An 18,007-nucleotide genomic window follows, 5' to 3' on the forward strand; every position below is an offset into this window, starting at 1 on the left:
CTGTTTGCCTGGCCAGGAGCAAGGTGTTTCCCCTTATGAGCTTATTTAATCAGCTTTTTTGCCCATGAAGAACTAGAGGCTTTGGAAATTTGAGTGACTTGGCTATGGTCACATGGTTGCACATAAGGTTGCCAGATCGTGGTAGGCTGAGTAATGGCACCCCACACATATCCTTGTCCTAATCTTCGGAGCCTGTTATTATCTTATCGAACATGATAAAAGGAACTTTGAAGATGTGATTAAGTTAAGGATCTCGAGATGGGAGATAATCCTAGATTATCTGGGTGGGCCCAAGAGTCTTTATAAGAGGGGGGCAGGACACATTGTATCTGTAGCCAGTGATACGTATTGTACACTTAAAAACTTGTTAAGAGGGTAGATCTCATGTTAGGTGCTCTTGCCACAAGAAAAATTTTAAAAAATTTAAAAGAGGAACTCAGGAGGATCAGAGTCAGTAGTAGATGTGCCAACAAAAGTAAGAGGCTGAAGTGATTTGAGGCATGAGCCGTGAGCTGTGGATTGCAAGTGGCCTCTAGAAGCTAAAAAGGTAAAAAAAATAGATTCCCCCTTAAAGTCCCCAGAGACAATGCATCCCTGTCAACACCTTGATTTTAGACTTCCGACCTGCAGAACTATAAAAAAATAAATTTGTGTTGTTTCAAGTCACCACGTTTGCAACAATTTGTTACAGAAGCAATAGGAAACTAATACATAGATTTTGGGGAAAAAAAACCCAAACAAACAAAACACAGGGTGTCCAGTTAAATTTGAAGTGCTGATATATAATACATTTTTTAGTATAATATATCCCAAATGTTGCATGAGACATACTTACACTTAAAAAGAAATTGTTGTTTATCTGAAATTTAAATTTAACTGAGTGCTCTGTATTTTATCCTAGAAGTGGTGGAGCCAGAGCAGGAGTCAAAACTTACAACTCCCAGGCTCCCCTACTTTCCTCAACAATCTGGGATCTGGCAGAAATTGCCATGTTCTCACGGGCCTCATGGGTCAGTTCCAATCTCCCAGAGCTCCTCTTGCCTCTGAGGTCGGGAAAGGAAGGGATTGTTTAAGGTCATCTCTTGGATACACCTTTGGGCTCCCAGTCCTCCCAGGCCACAGAATTTCTCTCTAGAAATGGTTTTGTGTCTTTACTCTTGCTTGAGACAGCGACCAAGGAGCTTTGTCTCAAAGCCTTAGTTGCATGAAATCCATGTTGGGGTGGGGGTGGGGGTGATGGTGCTGGGGTTTAATGAACTGGGGGTGGGGCAGGAACACCTTTTTTCAAGCTACCACTTTCTGAAGGAGACTTTATGAGCCCCAAAGCAGGACACAAGTAATTATTCAATGGGACTTTCAAAGCAAGAATCATGCTACATATGAGGAAACTGAGGCCTGCGGTCACTCAGCTACAGACAGACAGATGTCCGCTGGATGGGCATCTCCCCCCTTTGCAGTCCCCTGTCCCGATGGCAGCTGCGGTGGGAAGAATCCTGGAATGCCAATCCCGAGGTCTAGGTTGGAAACCCTTTACACCTCATTGACTGCCAATTTCCTTCCATGAAAGAGGGGGATTCCATAAATCCCCGAGGATTCAGTAAGACAGTGGATGTAAAACACCAAGTACATGGTGGCATGTTCTAGTTTCTTTCCTTCTTTCTCCGGGGCCTCATTCACCCTGACCCTCCCAACTAGCCTCTCCGCCGGCCGGACTCCTCCAGCGCGCAGACTTGGCCGCTAGGTGGGGACACAGCGCCGGCACTGCGGCGAGATGTTGCACATGCGCACTCACGGGCGGCGACTCGCCTTCCCACGCCCCGCAGACGTCACTTCCGGCGCGAGGGGCCGGGCCGGCCGGGCAGGGAGTGCGGGTCGGTGCTGTGCGCGCTGCCGGACGAGGCTCCCGCCGCCGATAGACCCGCGCTCCGCCCCGTAGCCCGGCCGGTGAGTGCCCACGAGTTCTTCCGTGTGTCGTGGGGGTCGGGGAGAGGGACCCCTGAGAGGGAGGAATAACCGGAAGTTAAGGGACTCAAGGAGAGAGACCCCAGGAAATGGGGACACCTGGGGAAGGGGTGACAGCCGGAAGTGGGGGCCCTCAGAAGGTTGTCGACGGGACGTGGGGTCTCTGGGGCTCCAGGAGCGATGGCTTCCTGGCCTCTTGGTGGGGTGGGGAGGAAAGTGATGTCACAACATGATGGGCTGCAGGTGAGGAAGAGTCCAGGCTCCACGGTAACAAACGGTATTTGCACCCATCCATACGCCCATCCATCATTTCATTCTCGAGACCGAGTCCTCCTCTGAGCCTGACACTACCGAGGCCCTGGAGATTAAACAGGAAGCTCCAGGTGGAGGGTAGGGCCCAGTGTGGGGCTAGACACATCCTCGACTAGGTGTGTACCCTCCGGCACATCACTTAACCTCCTATCGTCCGCTAATATTTACAGAGCACCGTCATGTGCCAGGCTAGGCCTATAGCCTATGGACACTACAGTCTGTCTCCCAGGTAAGCACTGGATTGGGATTACAGGCATCTGTTGGTGACTCCCATGGAAACAGCCCAGGGTGGGTCCTGTGAACGTGATTGTTGTTTAATTCCTCACTTAGCATTCCTCCGCCGAGCGGATTCAACTCATTCAGCAAATATTTATGGAGTGCAGACTATGTGTCTGACACTTTTGTTAGGTGATGGGTTTAAGGTGATGAACAAGACAGATACGGATGTTGCTCGCAAATTGCCTAAGGACAATTACAACAGAGGGAGAGTGCTATGCCAAAGAGCTCCTGGTAGGGAGGCTCCTACCCTGGTCTGGAGGTTGGAGAAGGCTTCCTGCCTCAGGCACCATCATCTCTTACCTGGGTTACTGCAGTAGCCTCTGAATGGTCTCTTTACTTCTGTCCTTAACCCCTTACAATCCATTTGCTAGACAGTCGAGCAATCCTTTAAAATAGAAATCAGATCGTGTCACTCTACTCAGATGGGTCCCACCAAACTCGGTAAAAGTCAGCGTTCTTACTGGCCCTCAAAGCCCTGTACCAGTGGGGCCCCTGGTACCTCTATAAGTTCATCTGCAAATATTCTCCATTTTGTTCATTTGGCTCTAGCCATACTGGCCTCCTCGCTGTTCTTTGAAAAAGCCAGGTGTGTTTCTGCCTCTGGCTTTGCCCTTGTTCTCCCAGATGTCTGCAGAGCTTGCTCCCTCATCTCCTTCATCTTTCCTCAAATGTCATTTGCGTGAACAAATCATCCCTGACCATCGTATTTAAAATTGCAGTCCCTACTCCCAAGTACATTCAACCCTTTTCCCTGCGTTATTTCTCCCCATAGCACTTTTTTTTTTTTTTAAGATTTTACTTATTTATTTGACAGAGAGAGACACAGAGGGAACACAAGCAGGGGGAATGGGAGAGGGAGAAGCAGGCTCCCGGCCGAGCAGGGAGCCCAATGTGGGGCTCGATCCCAGGACCCTAGGATCATGACCTGAGCCAAAGGCAGACGCTTAACGACTGAGCCACCCAGGCGCCCCATCCCCATAGCGCTTTCATCTGGCTGATTATTATACAGTTTATCTTGCTTATAGTCTGCCTCTCCCACTAGAATCTAAGTTCAACAAAGGCACTATTTTTTGTAGTTGTTCACTGATGTACCTTCAGTGCCCGGAAGAGGGCCTGGTACATAGTAAAGTACTAGATATTTGTTGAATGCATGAAGTGGCATCTAATTGGGACTTCAGGATGAATCAGTATTGATCAGGTGAAGAACTGGAGGAAGAACAAGCTAGCCAGAGGAAACAGGATGTGAACAAGACAAGAAAACACAGCTTTGGGAGGAAGTGAAAGCAGCTGGGTGGGGCTGGAGGTTAGAATACAAGGAACGGAGTGGGCTGACCTAAGATTTAGGGGGAGTGACCTGGGCACCGGCTACGTGCAGAAACTCCTGAGGTGGTCCCTGCTCTCCTTGAGCTCGGAGTCAGGGACCAGTGGTAGTCTGTAGACAAGAGCTTGGGCTTTGGAACTGGACAGCTGCTGCTACCTTATTCCTGGGATATCTAAAGCAGCTGTTTTGTTTTTGTCTTTTACTCAATAAGTGTGTTCGGATCTTTCAAGAAGCAGACACCAGGATGAGATTAGGCATGCAAGAAATTAATTGGAGGCAGCACCTGTGAAGCAGGAAAGGGAGGGGAGCTGCAGAAGTCAGGGCGAGCCTTTAGACAATGATAGAGGAGTCCAGCCCCCCGGGAAGGAGGTTTGGGCAGGGAGTTGTGGACTGCAGGGTAGTTCCCCGGAAGGTTCGGGCTGAACCTCAAGGCAAAGTTGCCTGTTAGAGGAGGCCTACATTTCACTCAGTCATTGGCTGGGGACAGTCTGGAAAGTGTGGCATCCACTGGATGGAGGATCCAGAGGGATAGCAGCTGGGGCCGTGCATCAGTTATGCTCCATCCCCGAGGGAGAGCCAATCAGCCCGGTTTCACAGCCATCATGATAAGTCATGTGTGTATATGGTGAAAAAGTCAAACAGCACAGTAAAAAGTCTCTCTTCCTCCTTAAATGTCCTATTGTCCAGTACTCTTCCCTAGAGGGAACCACTGGTAACAGTTTATTTCCTTACAGAAATTTTAGGTGCACTCAGTATATAGGTATATATTTTTAAAAATATGAGATTATTTTATGCACACTGTTCTGCAACTTGCTTTCTTTTCCTTAGTGTGTCAGTTCATAGAAGCCTGCCTAATTCCTTTTCATGAGTGAATAGTATCCCATTCTTAGGATCATATTATTTAACTAGTCTCCAACTGGTATGCAGTTAAAGTCTTTCCTATCTTTTCCCATCATAATCAATACTTGAAGTGATCATCCTTGTGTGTATATTTTGCACACACAAGTATGTGTCCTCGAAGCAGGATGCTGAGCCGAAGGGTGTGTGGTTTTAAATTTTGGTAGATATTGCCAAACTGCCCCCTGAAGAGGCTAGGCCAATTTATTCTCTGACCCACAGCAAGCATCTCCACGCCCATTTTGTATTTTTGCCAACCTGACTTTCAGAGTTGTTCTAGTTCACATTTCTCGAATTACGAGTAGGTCGAACAAGTATTCGTACATCTGTAAGCAAGGCCATGGTGTTGGATGAGGACTGTGTGTGTTGTGCTGCGGCTGTCCGGGGGCCTCGGTGGGGATCCTCCTTTCAGTCTGGGGTGGGGCCTGGGCACAGGGTTCTGAGCCACTTCATTCCAGCTAAGAACCCCCAAGCTGACAGAAGCACCCCCCGCCACATGGTGCTGCCCTGAAATGAGCGGCGCTGGGCTTCATTCACTGGGCTTGGGGTTCGTGTTTTGGCAGGGATCCTGGGAGCTAATGTCAGAAGAAAGTGACTCTCTGCGAACCAGCCCCTCTGTGGCCTCGCTCTCGGAAAATGAGCTGCCGCCACCGGCCGAGCCTCCTGGCTACGTGTGCTCGCTGACGGAAGACCTGGTCACCAAAGCCAGGGAGGAGCTGCAGGAGAAGCCAGAATGGAGACTTCGAGACGTGCAGGCCCTCCGTGACATGGTGCGGAAGGAGTGCCCGAACCTGAGCACCTCCCTGGACGACGCCTTCCTGCTACGCTTCCTCCGAGCCCGCAAGTTCGATTACGACCGGGCCCTGCAGCTCCTGGTCAACTACCACAGCTGCAGGAGAAGCTGGCCCGAGGTCTTCAACAACCTGAAGCCCTCGGCCTTAAAGGATGTCCTCGCTTCTGGATTCCTCACCGTGCTGCCCCACACCGACCCCCGGGGCTGCCATATCCTCTGCATGCGCCCAGGTATTGCCTGAGACGGTCGGCCGATGCCTGCGTGCCCTGCTCTGTGTGGGATGCGTGTGCCCCGTACCCTCTCTCCCTCACCTTTTCCTCTTTGCCTTCTCCCCGGTTTAGTCAAAGCTCTTTGGATGACAAATGACAAAAAGCTACTCAACCCTGCTTAGGAAAAAGGGGAGGAGTTAGTCTAATGACACAGGAGCATCCCGCAGAGCCAGGCAGCTGAAAGTGTAGCCGCTTTCCTGGGGCCCTGGGCCGCAGAGCCAGAGTCCAGTCCATTCCTCCGTCCCCGCCTCTATCAGTCTATGTATTTCTCTGGGCCACACATTTGTGCTGTGCTATCCTATCTTCTTCACTCTTCTTCCTGTAGACCGGCTTTTGCTGCCTCTGTGGCCCTGGAGAGATCTCATACCCCTTAGTGCCCAGGCTTCCTGGGCCACCCAGTCAAGTTCCTCCGTGCAAATTCCTGAGTTCTAGCGTTGAGAATCTGCCCTGGTCGTAGGGTACGAGCAGGCCTATCCCCGTCCCTCCTTTGTGAGTCGGTGAGGCAGCCATCGATGGGGGCTGGGCGGACGATTGGAAGGGTGTCCGTCCGCCGCGTGCCTCTCCTCTCCCTCCTTTCCTCTACTGGGTTAAGCCATTGATTCACTTTTCAGTCTCAGCACTTACTGATGGTAATCAGCACATCTTACATTTCCCTGGCAGTAGCTTTAATCGGGGGCGCCAAATGCGCCATCAACTGAGGAGTGAAGGAGCGTTACCCATGGGTTCCCACCCCCACGGCCTTAACATTCTCCGTCAGACCAGAGCAGAGACAAAATATGAAACTAAAATTGCAGTGTTCTCCCAACCAAGCCAGGAGCAGGAGAACATGCCTGCCGGCAGCCCTCTTCTCACTTGTACCTAGTCCTCTTGAAGGGACGCCTAATGGGGAGTGGTGACCTCCCTGTACGTTTCCTCTGCCTTTAAGGCCACATCGCCATCACTTTGGTCATTTACCAAACCCTTTTTGGGGACTGAACCATCCTCTTGAGCCTCTACTGTGTACCAGGCACAGTGTTAACTGCTTTACCTGCTGTTTTAGGCCCTTTCCAAAATTAGGGTTGTTTATTTAAAATAAGCAACGCAGTGGAGATTTTAGAGCACCAGGAGACCTAGGAACCAGTCAGCAGGTTTTTTTCTGCTACTCCTCTGTACTCAACTCATAAGGATATTACAAAACAGATTAGCACACTGATTTCACCTCTTTGCCTGTGGTTTCAGCCCTTTGGTTGCACGATTTCAACCCTTTGCTTGTGAGATGACTTTTCCCCCATAAGTCTGGAGCAGAGCTAGACCCCTCCGCACCAACGCAACTCTTTAGGAGGAGGCATACTGAGAAGGTTTTGTTCTCAACTGGATATTAGCTTTTCCTCTTTGGGGACATATGTTATTGAAAAGGATGACATCCAGTTATGTAGAAGCAGGTTTAGTTGGCAGGAACATTCAACAGCAAGCTGGCACAGCTTTTGGACAAGATTTTGTTCACAGGAATTTTGCATGTTACATATCCCCTTGGTGGTGGCAATCATGTGGAGTTTTATCTTCCTAAGAAAAGGACCCTCAGGTGTTGGTGGGATTTTCTTGACAATAGCGGTTTACAGTCAAAAGTGTCATTTCCATCTTCTTCCCAGAGAAAGGAAGGATTCCTTAAATATATGGGGAATACTAAGGGAGCATCTGGCCCAGAAAGGGGTTGTGGCACAAAGCACAGCACTGGAAAACTGTCTCCATCTCTGTCTTCCTTGGCACATGCTTCATTCTCAGACCAGCCCTCGCCTCCTGGGGGCCCCTGAGTCTCAGGCTCCTAGCCTCACCACTATAAGAGGGAAGAGGGATCTTTTCTTTCCAAAGGGCCGTGGTCGCAGAATTGAGTCCCCTTGGCTCTGTTTGATCAGGCTTGGGTCACACACTGTGGCCAGGAGGATGTAAGACCCGCATTGGCCACGCCCACCCCTGCAGCCAGGAGGCAGGTCAGTGGTACCCAAACCGCAAGGTTAGCGTGGGAAGAGGTGGCTCAGGGCATTGGTATGAAAATCTGGGCACATTATCTGTTTGGCAGACGGCACAGATGTCCATTAAGGGTAGTATTACTATCCCATTTTACTTCTGAGGAGGTGAGGGCTCAGAATGAGGAGGTAACTCACACAGCTATTAAGATTCCAACCTCCCCCCCTCCCCGTGTGTCTGACTTCAGAGCTCAGGCTTTTAACTTCAGCACTCAGTTGCATTTCCTTTTCAGAATGTGCTGCTTGCTCCCTTTGGCAATAACATCAGCTGCTGCTAAGGTGTCCCATTTACTAACCTAAATAGAGTCATGCCAGTAGAGTATCTGTTTTTCCATTTTTAAACGAGAGTTCTAGCAAGGAGATAAATCGTAGCCTGTGAAGACTTGTTTGTATTCACCTCTGTAACATTCTGTCCATTTCTTATGACCTCAGACAGATGGATACCGAGCAACTATCCAATTACCGAAAACATCCGAGCCATATACTTGACGTTAGAAAAACTCATTCAGTCTGAAGAAACCCAGGTGAATGGAATTGTAATTCTTGCAGACTACAAAGGAGTGAGCTTATCAAAAGCATCTCACTTTGGCCCTTTTATAGCCAAAAAGGTGATTGGCATCCTTCAGGTATGGCCCCTGTTTGTCGTATGCCTGTTCCGTGGCAGTTTGGGCTTTCCCCGGGGGGACTTGTCTGTTCACCGCCAGTCCCACGTGATACACAAACCCCACTTCTACGATCCGACAGATACAAAAGCATTATGGGAAGAAATGTAAATGTCCTATTTACCACTTATTCTCGTCAGGTTCTCCCGTAGTTTCTGAGATCCCTTCAGTCTGGGCAAGATCAGCTTTAGGGCAAGAGCCCAACAGACAGGAAAATGCTTTCTGCATGTTTTTTCTTTTCTTCTTCTTTTTTTTTTTCTTTCTCCAGAAGACAGAGGAGCAATTCTAACAAATGAAACTGAGAATTTGTGTTTCTGGCTAATATGCTAGATCCTGTCCTGCCCTCTGGGACCTGGGGACGGGGAGCCTATTGTTTCACATCTCATGTGTTATGTTTTTTTGTTTTGTTTTTTTGTTTTTTAGAGTGCACTTGTGCACGCGTGTGCATGGGGGTGGGGCAGAGGGAGAGAATCTCAGGGAGACTCCATCCCCGGTGCAGAGCCCCGAGGCGGGGCTTGATCTCATGATCCTGAGATCACGACCTGAGCCGACATCAAGAGTCGGTGGATGCTCAACTGACTCAGCCACCCAGGCACCCCCGTGTTCTGTGTTTTAGAACACAGGTGAGGGGCAACCCTCTCAGGTCTCCTCCCTCTTCGGGAGCTTTGTACTATCATTTCGCTATTGCTCAATAAACCTTGCTTTGCTGCCCACCAAAAAAAAAAAAAAAAAAAAGAACAAAAGTGCGGGGAACCAGAACATTCCTCCCATATGTGCACAATGTTCAATAGTTTGCAAAGTGCTTTTACAGTCATTATAACTCATTCAGTCCTACAAGGACTCCTCTGAGATAAACAAGGCAAAAATTAAGTTTTCTTTTTAGTACATGTGCTGCTGAAGTGAGCACAAATTATTTTTCCTTTTTGATGGATGGGGACACAGCCCTTGCAGGGGTAGCCTGGCCTGAGTCTTATGGCTCTAACCATTTTGGCTCTTCATTCCCTCTGGCCAGCCCATGGGTGCTGTCTCTCGTGAGCTGTGGGGCACCAGAAATACAGCGGTTTCCTCTGTGAATCCCACAATGCCTGTGAGCCCCCAACTGGGTGCCAGGCTGATCATTTAAACATCAGCATCACATTTGGTCATTATCAGAAATGTGGAGCCAATACTCTGGCTTCCCTTAGCTTCCACTCTTCTTTCGATGCCCCTGCTAAATACTGCGTAGATTCAAATACCAGGATAAGGAGTTTGGATCAGTGTTTTCTAGTCTTCTAAGGTGATCAGGGGGGAGAAAGTTCCAGGGTTAAATAAGTCTGGGAAATGTGGTATAGCATGTCCCTTTCTTGAGAATGTGACTGTGAACATTTGCAGACGACAGTCCTGCAGTGAAGGAAACCCATGTGACTACATAGCGTGCTATTCTCAAAATTCTTTACCTACCTTGGAACTTTTTTTGCATCACACCTAGTACCGTTCTGAGAAATACCCTTTGGCAACACCGATCCTGAAGGATTGATGTTGCTAGATCCATCCACATAGGCTCTCGTTTTTGTTTTTTTGTCTTGTTTTGTTTTGTTTTGTTTTGCCACAAGAGGAGCAGCTCTCCACTTGTTGGCCTAAGTTTAGGCCCCAAGAAAGACACTCTCTCTTTCTGAGGCTTGTCTTCCTAGTTAGCCCCCACGTGGGCTGGCTTTGAGGAGGCCATGAGAGTCAGGCCAAACTGATTTGGGGCCCTCAAGAAGATTTAAAGGAGGAAGGCAGCTGTGGACAGTTTGTGGGTGCCCCACATGTTCTAACCTCTCCTTCCCCTCCCCTGCAGGATGGCTTTCCCATTCGGATAAAAGCAGTGCATGTAGTGAATGAACCTCGAATATTTAAGGGCATTTTTGCCATCATAAAACCATTTCTGAAGGAGAAAATAGCAAACAGAGTAAGTGATGATTCTATTGACTTTTTTTTTTTTTTTGCTCCCTTATTTGTGAGATCAATAAACTTCTCTTAGGTTTATTATTTTTGTCCTGGGATGATTAATTTGGAAAGCACAGAGTTACAGATAAAATAAGTGAACAATCCTTTCTGTGAAAAGACAAAATGAATAGGATATAATATTTGACAGGAGAGAGCAGAGGAGGTAGCTCTCAAAAGAGTTAAAATGCTATGTAGTCATTTAGACTCTTCAATATCCTGGCCTGGGCACGGTGAACCAACATTGTATTTCATGTGTGAGAGGACAGGGAGAAGGGTAGTATTGGGCAGGTAGTTAAAAAGTTATGGTGATTTCTTATTACAGCTCCTTGGGGTTTAAAAATGCTATTTTAAGCCCTTCTATTTACCTGATTTGTTGTCTTGCTGTATCAAGTTTGTGGAATAATTCATGGTTTATGAGATTAGTGAGTTTTAGCTTATCTGTTGTTTAAGAAAGTAGAGATGGCATTTTGAAAGATGGTCTTCCTCTCTGACCCAGAAGAGCCACTTCTCAACCTTTGCTAGTACTGTGATTGCATGTGATGAGTGGTATTTTTCTCCTTCTTCCCTAGGCCTAGGAACACTCTGGTCCCTCCAAAGACTGGGTCTTGAATTTTGTACTTTTTCAAAGAGGAAACAGAGAGAGAATCTCAAAGTTGCAAGGCAAGGAATTTAAAATACAGACGGGGGCACCTGGCTGGCTCAGTTGGTGGAATGTGCTACTCTTGATCTCAGGGTTGTAAGTCCGAGCCCCATGTTGGGTATCGAGATTACTGAAAATCTTTACTAAAATAAAATAAAATCCAGATTCCCAGGCCCTTTCCCTGAAGATTTTTTTTTTTAAAGAATCTATACCTCCACTCTACTGAAGCTGTTTTTTTTTTTTTTTTTTTAAAGATTTTATTTATTTGACAGAGACAGCGAGAGAGGGAACACGAGCAGGGGGAGTGGGAGAGGGAGAAGCAGGCTTCCCACGGAGCAGGGAACCCGATGCAGGGCTCAATCCCAGGACCCTGGGATCATGACCTGAGCTGAAGGCAGACACTTAACGACTGAGCCACCCAGGCACCCCTCCCTGAAGATTTTAACTCTGAACGTTCAGGGGTGGAGCCAAAGAGTTTGTGCTTTTAAAATCTTATGTGATTCTGATGCACAGTCAGGTTGGAGAACTGCTAATTTAGTGGCATCCCTGCCTGGGTTTGAACCCCTCTTAGTACCTGGAGATCCTGTTTGGAACCTGCTTTTAAAGCCAAAGCAGTCTTTGGAATGGGCCTTTTTTATCTATGAAATGACCTTATTTGTGGTCCATAATCTTGTTCATTTCGTCCTTCATATGTTCATTCATTCTTTCAAAAATATCTGTCGATCAACTACTGTGCACAAGTATGTTCTAGAACAACATAGACCGAAACCTCTGCCGCCGCCCCCCCAACCCCCCGGGGAGCTTACATGCTAGAGATACAGACAGTGGATGTATATTATCTAGTATTAAGATGTGGTAAGTGCTGTGGAGAAAAAATAAGCAGAGAAAGGGGCCAGTACAGGACAGGGGCAAGGGGTTGTAGCATCCAGTAGGGGGGTTAGGGATGGCGTCGCTGAGAAGCTGGCCTTTGAGCCGACTTGGCAGAGGTGAGGGAGAGCGCTTACAGATCTCGGAGAGCCAGGAGAACCAGCAGCGGCACCGCCCCCAGGTGGGAGCCCATTGGGCGGGAGCAGCAGCAGAGGGGAGGGGCGGCGGAGGAGCCGCGGGGGCCAGCGTGCCGACTTCCGCCCCTGGGGCGAGTGAGGTGGGAGCACCCCGGCCTCTGGCGTGCGTGAGGTGGGAGCATCGGCAGGCCACGCGGCAAGGAGTGGCATGATCTGACTGGCGCCGAGAAGAGCTGAGACTGCAGAACAGGCTGCGAGTAGGGAGACCAGGCTGAGGCTGTCGTGGGAACCCAGGGGAGAAGTGGGGGTGGCAGGGTTCCATGAGGTGGGCCGCAGAGTGGTTGGATCCTGGATGTCTTTTGAAGGAGCAGCCAACAGAGCATGGGGTATAGGAAGGGAATTAAGGATCCTCAAGCTTTTCGAGGAACTGGAAGGGTCCCGTTGCCATCAGCTGTTCCTTTATTCATTCAACAGATGGTTGAGCCCCTACCTGGCCTGCAGGTGACTGATACTGATTAACCTGAGGGCACATGTGTTTCTGTTTCCCCTTTAGTTCTTCCTCCACGGGTCCAACCTGAACTCTCTGCACACAAGCCTTCCCAGAAGCATTCTCCCCAAGGAGTATGGGGGCACGGCTGGAGAACTGGACATCACCGCCTGGAATGCAGTGCTGCTGGCCTCGGAGGAGGACTTCGTGAGAGAGTTCTGCCAACCTGTCCCTGTCTGCGACAGCATCCTGGGCCAGGCCCCGCCTCCTGAGGGGCTGACCCCAGATGTGCAGTGTGATGATTCTCTGAGGGCCGTGAAATCGCAGCTCTACTCCTGCTATTAGCCAGTCCCCTATGAGTGCCACCATCTTTAAATCCTTTCCTTTTTCTTTGGAGAGGCGCAAGGAGAGTCTGAGGTGCCATGGAGTCTGTCTTGCTCCTGGTAATTAAACTGCAGCCTGTAGAGCTCTGAGGGTAAGCCATGGGGTAAGCCTTTGATGACTCTTGAATTAATCCATGGAAGACATGGAAAATGTCCCCAGTGATTCCCAAACGTTGGGAATCCCAGTTTGCAACCACAATCTGGAAGCTCTATCTGGTTCATAGAGATCTTGGAACAAGAAAAATCAGGACCAAAGTCATTTTGGTTCCACGTTCCAGGAGCAAACCGCCTGGTTGGCCAGTCAGCACACTCCTGTGAAAGAACCTGGCCGAGCCTGCAAGGTGGCCACACCAGGAGACTTTGGGAGTTTGTGTCTTTCACCTGAACCCTAACTACAGACTTGCGTTGCTCCTCAGGAAGTTTCTAGTTTGAGGCCCAGGCCCCAGCTGCCACACTGGGTTTGGAAAGCACCTTAATCGAATCATCGGGGAGGCAGCAGGACAGAAGCAGCACCTTCCTGATCAAATTTGGGGGCCCGCGACCTGGAAGCACCTCTGGGATTCACTGACTGACTCTTGCAATAGAAACTGAAGTTTTCCCCAAACCCATAAAGCCTTAGCCCTGGTTCTCAACAGAATCATACGGGATCCTAGAGGTATGTGATTTTACTCAAAACGCTAGATGCCAAGCCTGAGGAGCTGAAAGAATTCTGGCCCAGGAATCAAGAGAGCGGGGCTGCAGCCCAGAAGTGCGACTGTGGACAAGACCTGGGCCTCTGGGCTCTGCCTTCTCATCTGTAAAACGAAGCTGGATGAAATGACGCCTAGGGCCTTGGCTGCTGACATTCTGGGGTTTGCTTTAGTTATTGAATGCTGGACACTGGTTTTCTGCCTAGAGAAATGGCTCTCTAGAGGCAAGTGGTTGGATCCTGCTTTTTTGTGGTACACCTGGGCCTTCCCAAGAGGCATGTGTTACCAGCTGGCCCTGCCTTTAAGGAAAGTAATAGGTGTATTCCTGGGACCTGGCGACAGCCAACTTCCTTTTTGTAGGAAGGGTTAAACTGGAAAAGGGCAGGTGAAATGACCAGGGTTCACGTGAATTCCTTCTGTCCCCGAGGCTCCGGCGGTACACTGGAAACCTGGCAGCAGGGAATGGCTAAATTACTTGGGAGTCTTAAATTTTGGTCTCTGGAAACGAATGCACGAGCGGGTTATCGCTGGATTACTTCTGGGGCCCCCGCCCTCCCAGATACGCTTGCACTTCTCTCTCTGGTGTGGGCGGACTGACTTGAGTCTAGCCAGCGAGACCAAATGTTAGTTCTCCATTTCAGCACTTTAGACCCTTCCTGTCAAAACTTCAGCCTTAGCCCAACCACCAAACCAGGTGGTTCAGCTGGTGGCTTTTTGACCTATTTCCTTTCGTATTCATTCCTTGAAAATTATGGCGTTAAAAAATGGACAAGTACTATGTGTTGTCTAAGTACGTTCTCCACGCATTTATGAGGCCGCCGCGCAAGGGGACAACAGCTCAGGTAGGAAGAGCACAGTGCTCTGAAAGGCAAAGGCCAGTCTATTGTCAGTAAGCGCTTCATCTTCATAGCACTGTTTAAAATGCATGGAGAAGCTGGTGGTGAAAATGATTCATCTCATTAGTGCCCAACTCCAGGGAAGGCTCTTCCCCGTGGATACTAACCCTGGATCCCCTAGGACCTGGCAGAGCTGGAAGTGCCAGCATGCAGCCCCCTGGCAGCCTCCAGTTCCATCTGCCAAGGACAGTGTGGCCAGCATGGCTGAAAAGATCTCAGTAGCACAAGTAGGCGGGCCAAAGCTTCAGAACCCCACGGCTTGGATGTGGGAATTGGTTAGAGGTGTTCTTCAACCTCAGAGAGGAAAGAGAGATTAGAAAACAAAACCACCCCCCCCCCAAGCTAGACAGAGGGAGAAATGAACTGTTCAGCCCCACCGAGTTTCCCAGTGTACACGCTGCGCTGTGTTCCTGGCCAGTTTTGCCCGTGTCCATTTGACTTGAAAAGCTTGCGTGTGTGTAAGCTCACCTGGACAAGTTATCTGCAAGACCGGGCAAGACCGGGATGTTTCCTCGGCCTTTCCGGTTGGCCCAAGGAGTCAGAGGCAAGATTTGTCTGCCTTCTGCAGCTGCTGTGTTTTATTTTGGTTCCAAAGAGAGAGCAAATAGTTTGGACACCTCAGGAGATTTGAACCACGCTGTGAAAGCAGGACCTCCCTGGTGAAAATCAAGGCAGTTTCTGTGCGGCTTCACCAGGCGTCTGTACAGAGCTGCCCCAGCGGGGTGGGGGCATGATCAAGGGACCAAGGGAGCCTGATTCAGGAGCAGGGTACACTGATGGGACAAACAAGTGAGCATAGGGAGAACTGGGAGTGTTTTCCTTCAGGGAAAGGTTCTGGCCTATTTCACAAACATCTAAAAAGTAACCTTTCCCTAAATTCAGGGTACTGTGGTATAGGAAAGGGAAAGGAGTCTGCCAGGAGTCTGGTTCTGGCTTTACACTGCTGTGTGGCCTTGGATGAGCCACTGAACACCCCTCAATCACATGATAAAAGGGATCTCCATTCTGAGCTCTGAACCCTCTGTTTTAGGCATCATTTGGCTTTACTGCCACAGGGACATTATACTCTACCTTTTAGAGGCCTTTTTCTTTTTCCCCCCATCTGGATTACTTTATAGGAAATGTAGGTCTGAATGAATTGACGTCTGAAGCTCCCAAATGAATCTGTAAGCTTAGGTAACATGGGGGTTTTCTTCCTCTTCTCTTCTACAGAATCTGGAAAACTATGACTTTTCCTGGAATCCTGTTCTACCTTCACGGAGGGAGGCTGGAAGAAATGTGCAGAAACAACTGTGCAAATCTGGCTTCCTCTCCCAAGCTTACCTGCTTTGGGCAGAAGTGGCTTTAGCTTCCCCATACTTCATCTCGTTTTCACAAGAAGCCACATGTTCTTAGAGGTTTACAAACACTTCAGCTTGTAAGATACATTTTTGCCAGACTCAGAGGACAGGAAGAGGTATTTTCCCCCAAATTCCTGTGAGCTACCGAGCCTTTCTGAATTCTCCGGGTGGGCAGTTTCTTTAAATGCCACCGGATTCTCAGATTGCTTTTTCACTTGGGTAGGCAAAAGCTGTGGTACTGTTGTGGCATTATTTATTACTTCATTTTAAAGTCTTTAGCTTTTAAGGTTTTCCTTTGAAGCCTTCCTTTCATTGAGGAAGTGAAGTGTTAGCCAAGGTAATGATGCAAATGTGGCTGTTCTGTGGATGTGTGGAGACACCAAACAGAAACATCTCAACTGTTCAGGAAAGAGGTCCATCTGGTGATGTCTCTCAGTATTGGGACCTGTTAATTTTGTAAATCTAAAGTAAATTCCTTTCTGCTTTCCCGACTCAAAACTGGTTTGCTTGAAATGCAAGGGACAGGCGTCGTCAAATATTCCTAACAGAGCTTGTGCCACAGGAAGGCCTGGTGTGACTCGTGGAGGTGCTAGTGATGAACTTGCCGTTTGCCAATTCACTGCTTCTCCTTTGGGCTCACCAGGCGGCACATTTAGTTGGGCAGGAAGTCAGCTGCTGTTGGGGATTCTTGGGCTATGCCTCCGCCTCTTGGCACATCAGGTGGTAACCTGTTACGGGTGAGATGCCTGAGGCCTCTCAGGGGCCAGGAGTCTCTGATCCCACGCTGACAGGGTGGGAGGCAGGCTGATTTTCTGACCAGATTGGGGCACCATTTCAGCCACTGGTCACATTCCTCGCTTCAAACTGAAATTCAGTTTAGCTTTGAGTATATGGACATGTGGTGGTGGATTCATCTACTTGTGTTTGTTTTGACCAAAAGTTTATTTTTCTAGTGCATTTTCTACGTCAAAGTGGTGAAAACATGTAATTTTAGTATGCATGACTGGGTCTTAATAAAAGTCCTGTAAGGCTATGTGTGGAGTTCTTTTGTGATAGTGACCGTTTAGATAAAGGTTCTGAAGTTTTATTATTCATGGTACATGATGGCCCAGGTAGAGCCTCCCTCCAGGTCGGGCAGGGAGAGGCCCTGTGGCAACACATCGCACCTATAGATTTGGGGCTGGCCACCTCTGAAGATCATGCACAATTAGAAGATACCAGTGTATACAAAGAATGGCACTTGATATACACAGTGGTAGAGACAATGTGCAGATTTTTTCAGTTCTTAAGGCCCAGCTGTCCCTTCTAGACTGGCCTTGAATCTTTCGCATAGCTAACAATTTCCGAGTGCCTGTATGGGCTAGGCATCCATTATGTTAGGTGCTTCACAGAGATAACCCACTTAAATCTTTTTTTTTCTTTAAATTTTTTATTATTCTGTTAATCACCATACATTACATCATTAGTTTTTGATGTAGTGTTCCACGATTCATTGTTTGTGCATAACACCCAGTGCTCCATGCAGAACGTGCCCTCCTTAATACCCATCACCAGGCCAACCCATCCCCCCACCCCCCTCCCCCCTCCCCTCTAGAACCCTGTTTGTTTTTCAGAGTCCATCGTCTCTCATGATAACCCACTTAATCTTTAGTAGTATTCCTGCTCCTGTGGGGGAAATGAGGCCCAGAGAAGTTAAGCAGGTTGCCCAAGGACACACAGTCAAATGTGGAGCTGGGCTTCAAAGCCCGGTAGTCAGACTCTAGCCCACTTTCTCCTGATGGTCAGAGCCACACTGTTTGCCTTTTACTGTCATTCACCCTCCAACAGAACACAGAAGGAAAGGAGGAAAGAATTTTTTTATAGGGGAACAGTGTACAAAGTAGGTGGTTTTCTGGCTTCTTGTAAAATACAAAGCGGAGGTTCTTAACCTCTGAGACCCAGGCTGTAACTGAACGTTTTATTCTGGAAGCACAAGTGAACCCAGACTCCTTAAGGGATAACTAGATGTGGCTTGATCGACCGTGGTCCCAGGCATGCTTGGCTGTCTCTCTACCTGCTCCCTGTTGGTTTCTATACAGGAGCGTGTGGTCTGCCCCACAGGA

General features: G+C 48.7%; 1 protein-coding gene across 4 annotated transcripts; it reads left to right on the forward strand.

The window, feature by feature from the left end:
• The first annotated feature begins 1,855 nt into the window (after positions 1 to 1,855).
• Positions 1,856 to 16,938, forward strand: TTPAL (alpha tocopherol transfer protein like). Of its 4 annotated transcripts, XR_003612079.2 has the most exons (7): positions 1,856 to 1,944; positions 2,445 to 2,503; positions 5,335 to 5,794; positions 8,269 to 8,462; positions 10,318 to 10,428; positions 12,664 to 14,511; positions 15,778 to 16,938. XR_003612079.2 is itself a non-coding variant. In XM_028121938.2 (6 exons), the coding sequence occupies exons 3-6, from the start codon at positions 5,350 to 5,352 to the stop codon at positions 12,940 to 12,942; spliced, it is 1,029 nt and encodes a 342-aa protein (XP_027977739.1). In that variant the 5' UTR covers positions 1,856 to 1,944; positions 2,445 to 2,503; positions 5,335 to 5,349; the 3' UTR covers positions 12,943 to 16,938. The 4 variants fall into 4 exon arrangements, 3 of the variants coding, with proteins under 3 accessions (XP_027977739.1, XP_027977741.1, XP_027977740.1); XM_028121938.2 differs by having other exon boundaries at positions 12,664 to 16,938; XM_028121940.2 differs by having other exon boundaries at positions 8,269 to 8,360; positions 12,664 to 16,938.
• The last annotated feature ends 1,069 nt before the right edge of the window (positions 16,939 to 18,007 follow it).

The sequence above is a fragment of the Eumetopias jubatus genome, unplaced genomic scaffold (assembly GCF_037043125.1).
Source record: "Eumetopias jubatus isolate StellerSeaLion01/CBP00866 unplaced genomic scaffold, mEumJub1_p1.0 scaffold_9, whole genome shotgun sequence".
Classification (NCBI taxonomy): domain Eukaryota; kingdom Metazoa; phylum Chordata; class Mammalia; order Carnivora; family Otariidae; genus Eumetopias; species Eumetopias jubatus.

Bases quoted from the DNA above. Each gene is read 5' to 3' on its own strand.
- TTPAL (XM_028121938.2), top strand. From the start codon at position 5,350: ATGTCAGAAGAAAGTGACTCTCTGCGAACCAGCCCCTCTGTGGCCTCG. The intron at 8,463-10,317 runs GTATGGCCCCTG...CCTCCCCTGCAG, and splicing joins AGGTGATTGGCATCCTTCAG to GATGGCTTTCCCATTCGGAT. The intron at 10,429-12,663 runs GTAAGTGATGAT...TTTCCCCTTTAG, and splicing joins AGGAGAAAATAGCAAACAGA to TTCTTCCTCCACGGGTCCAA.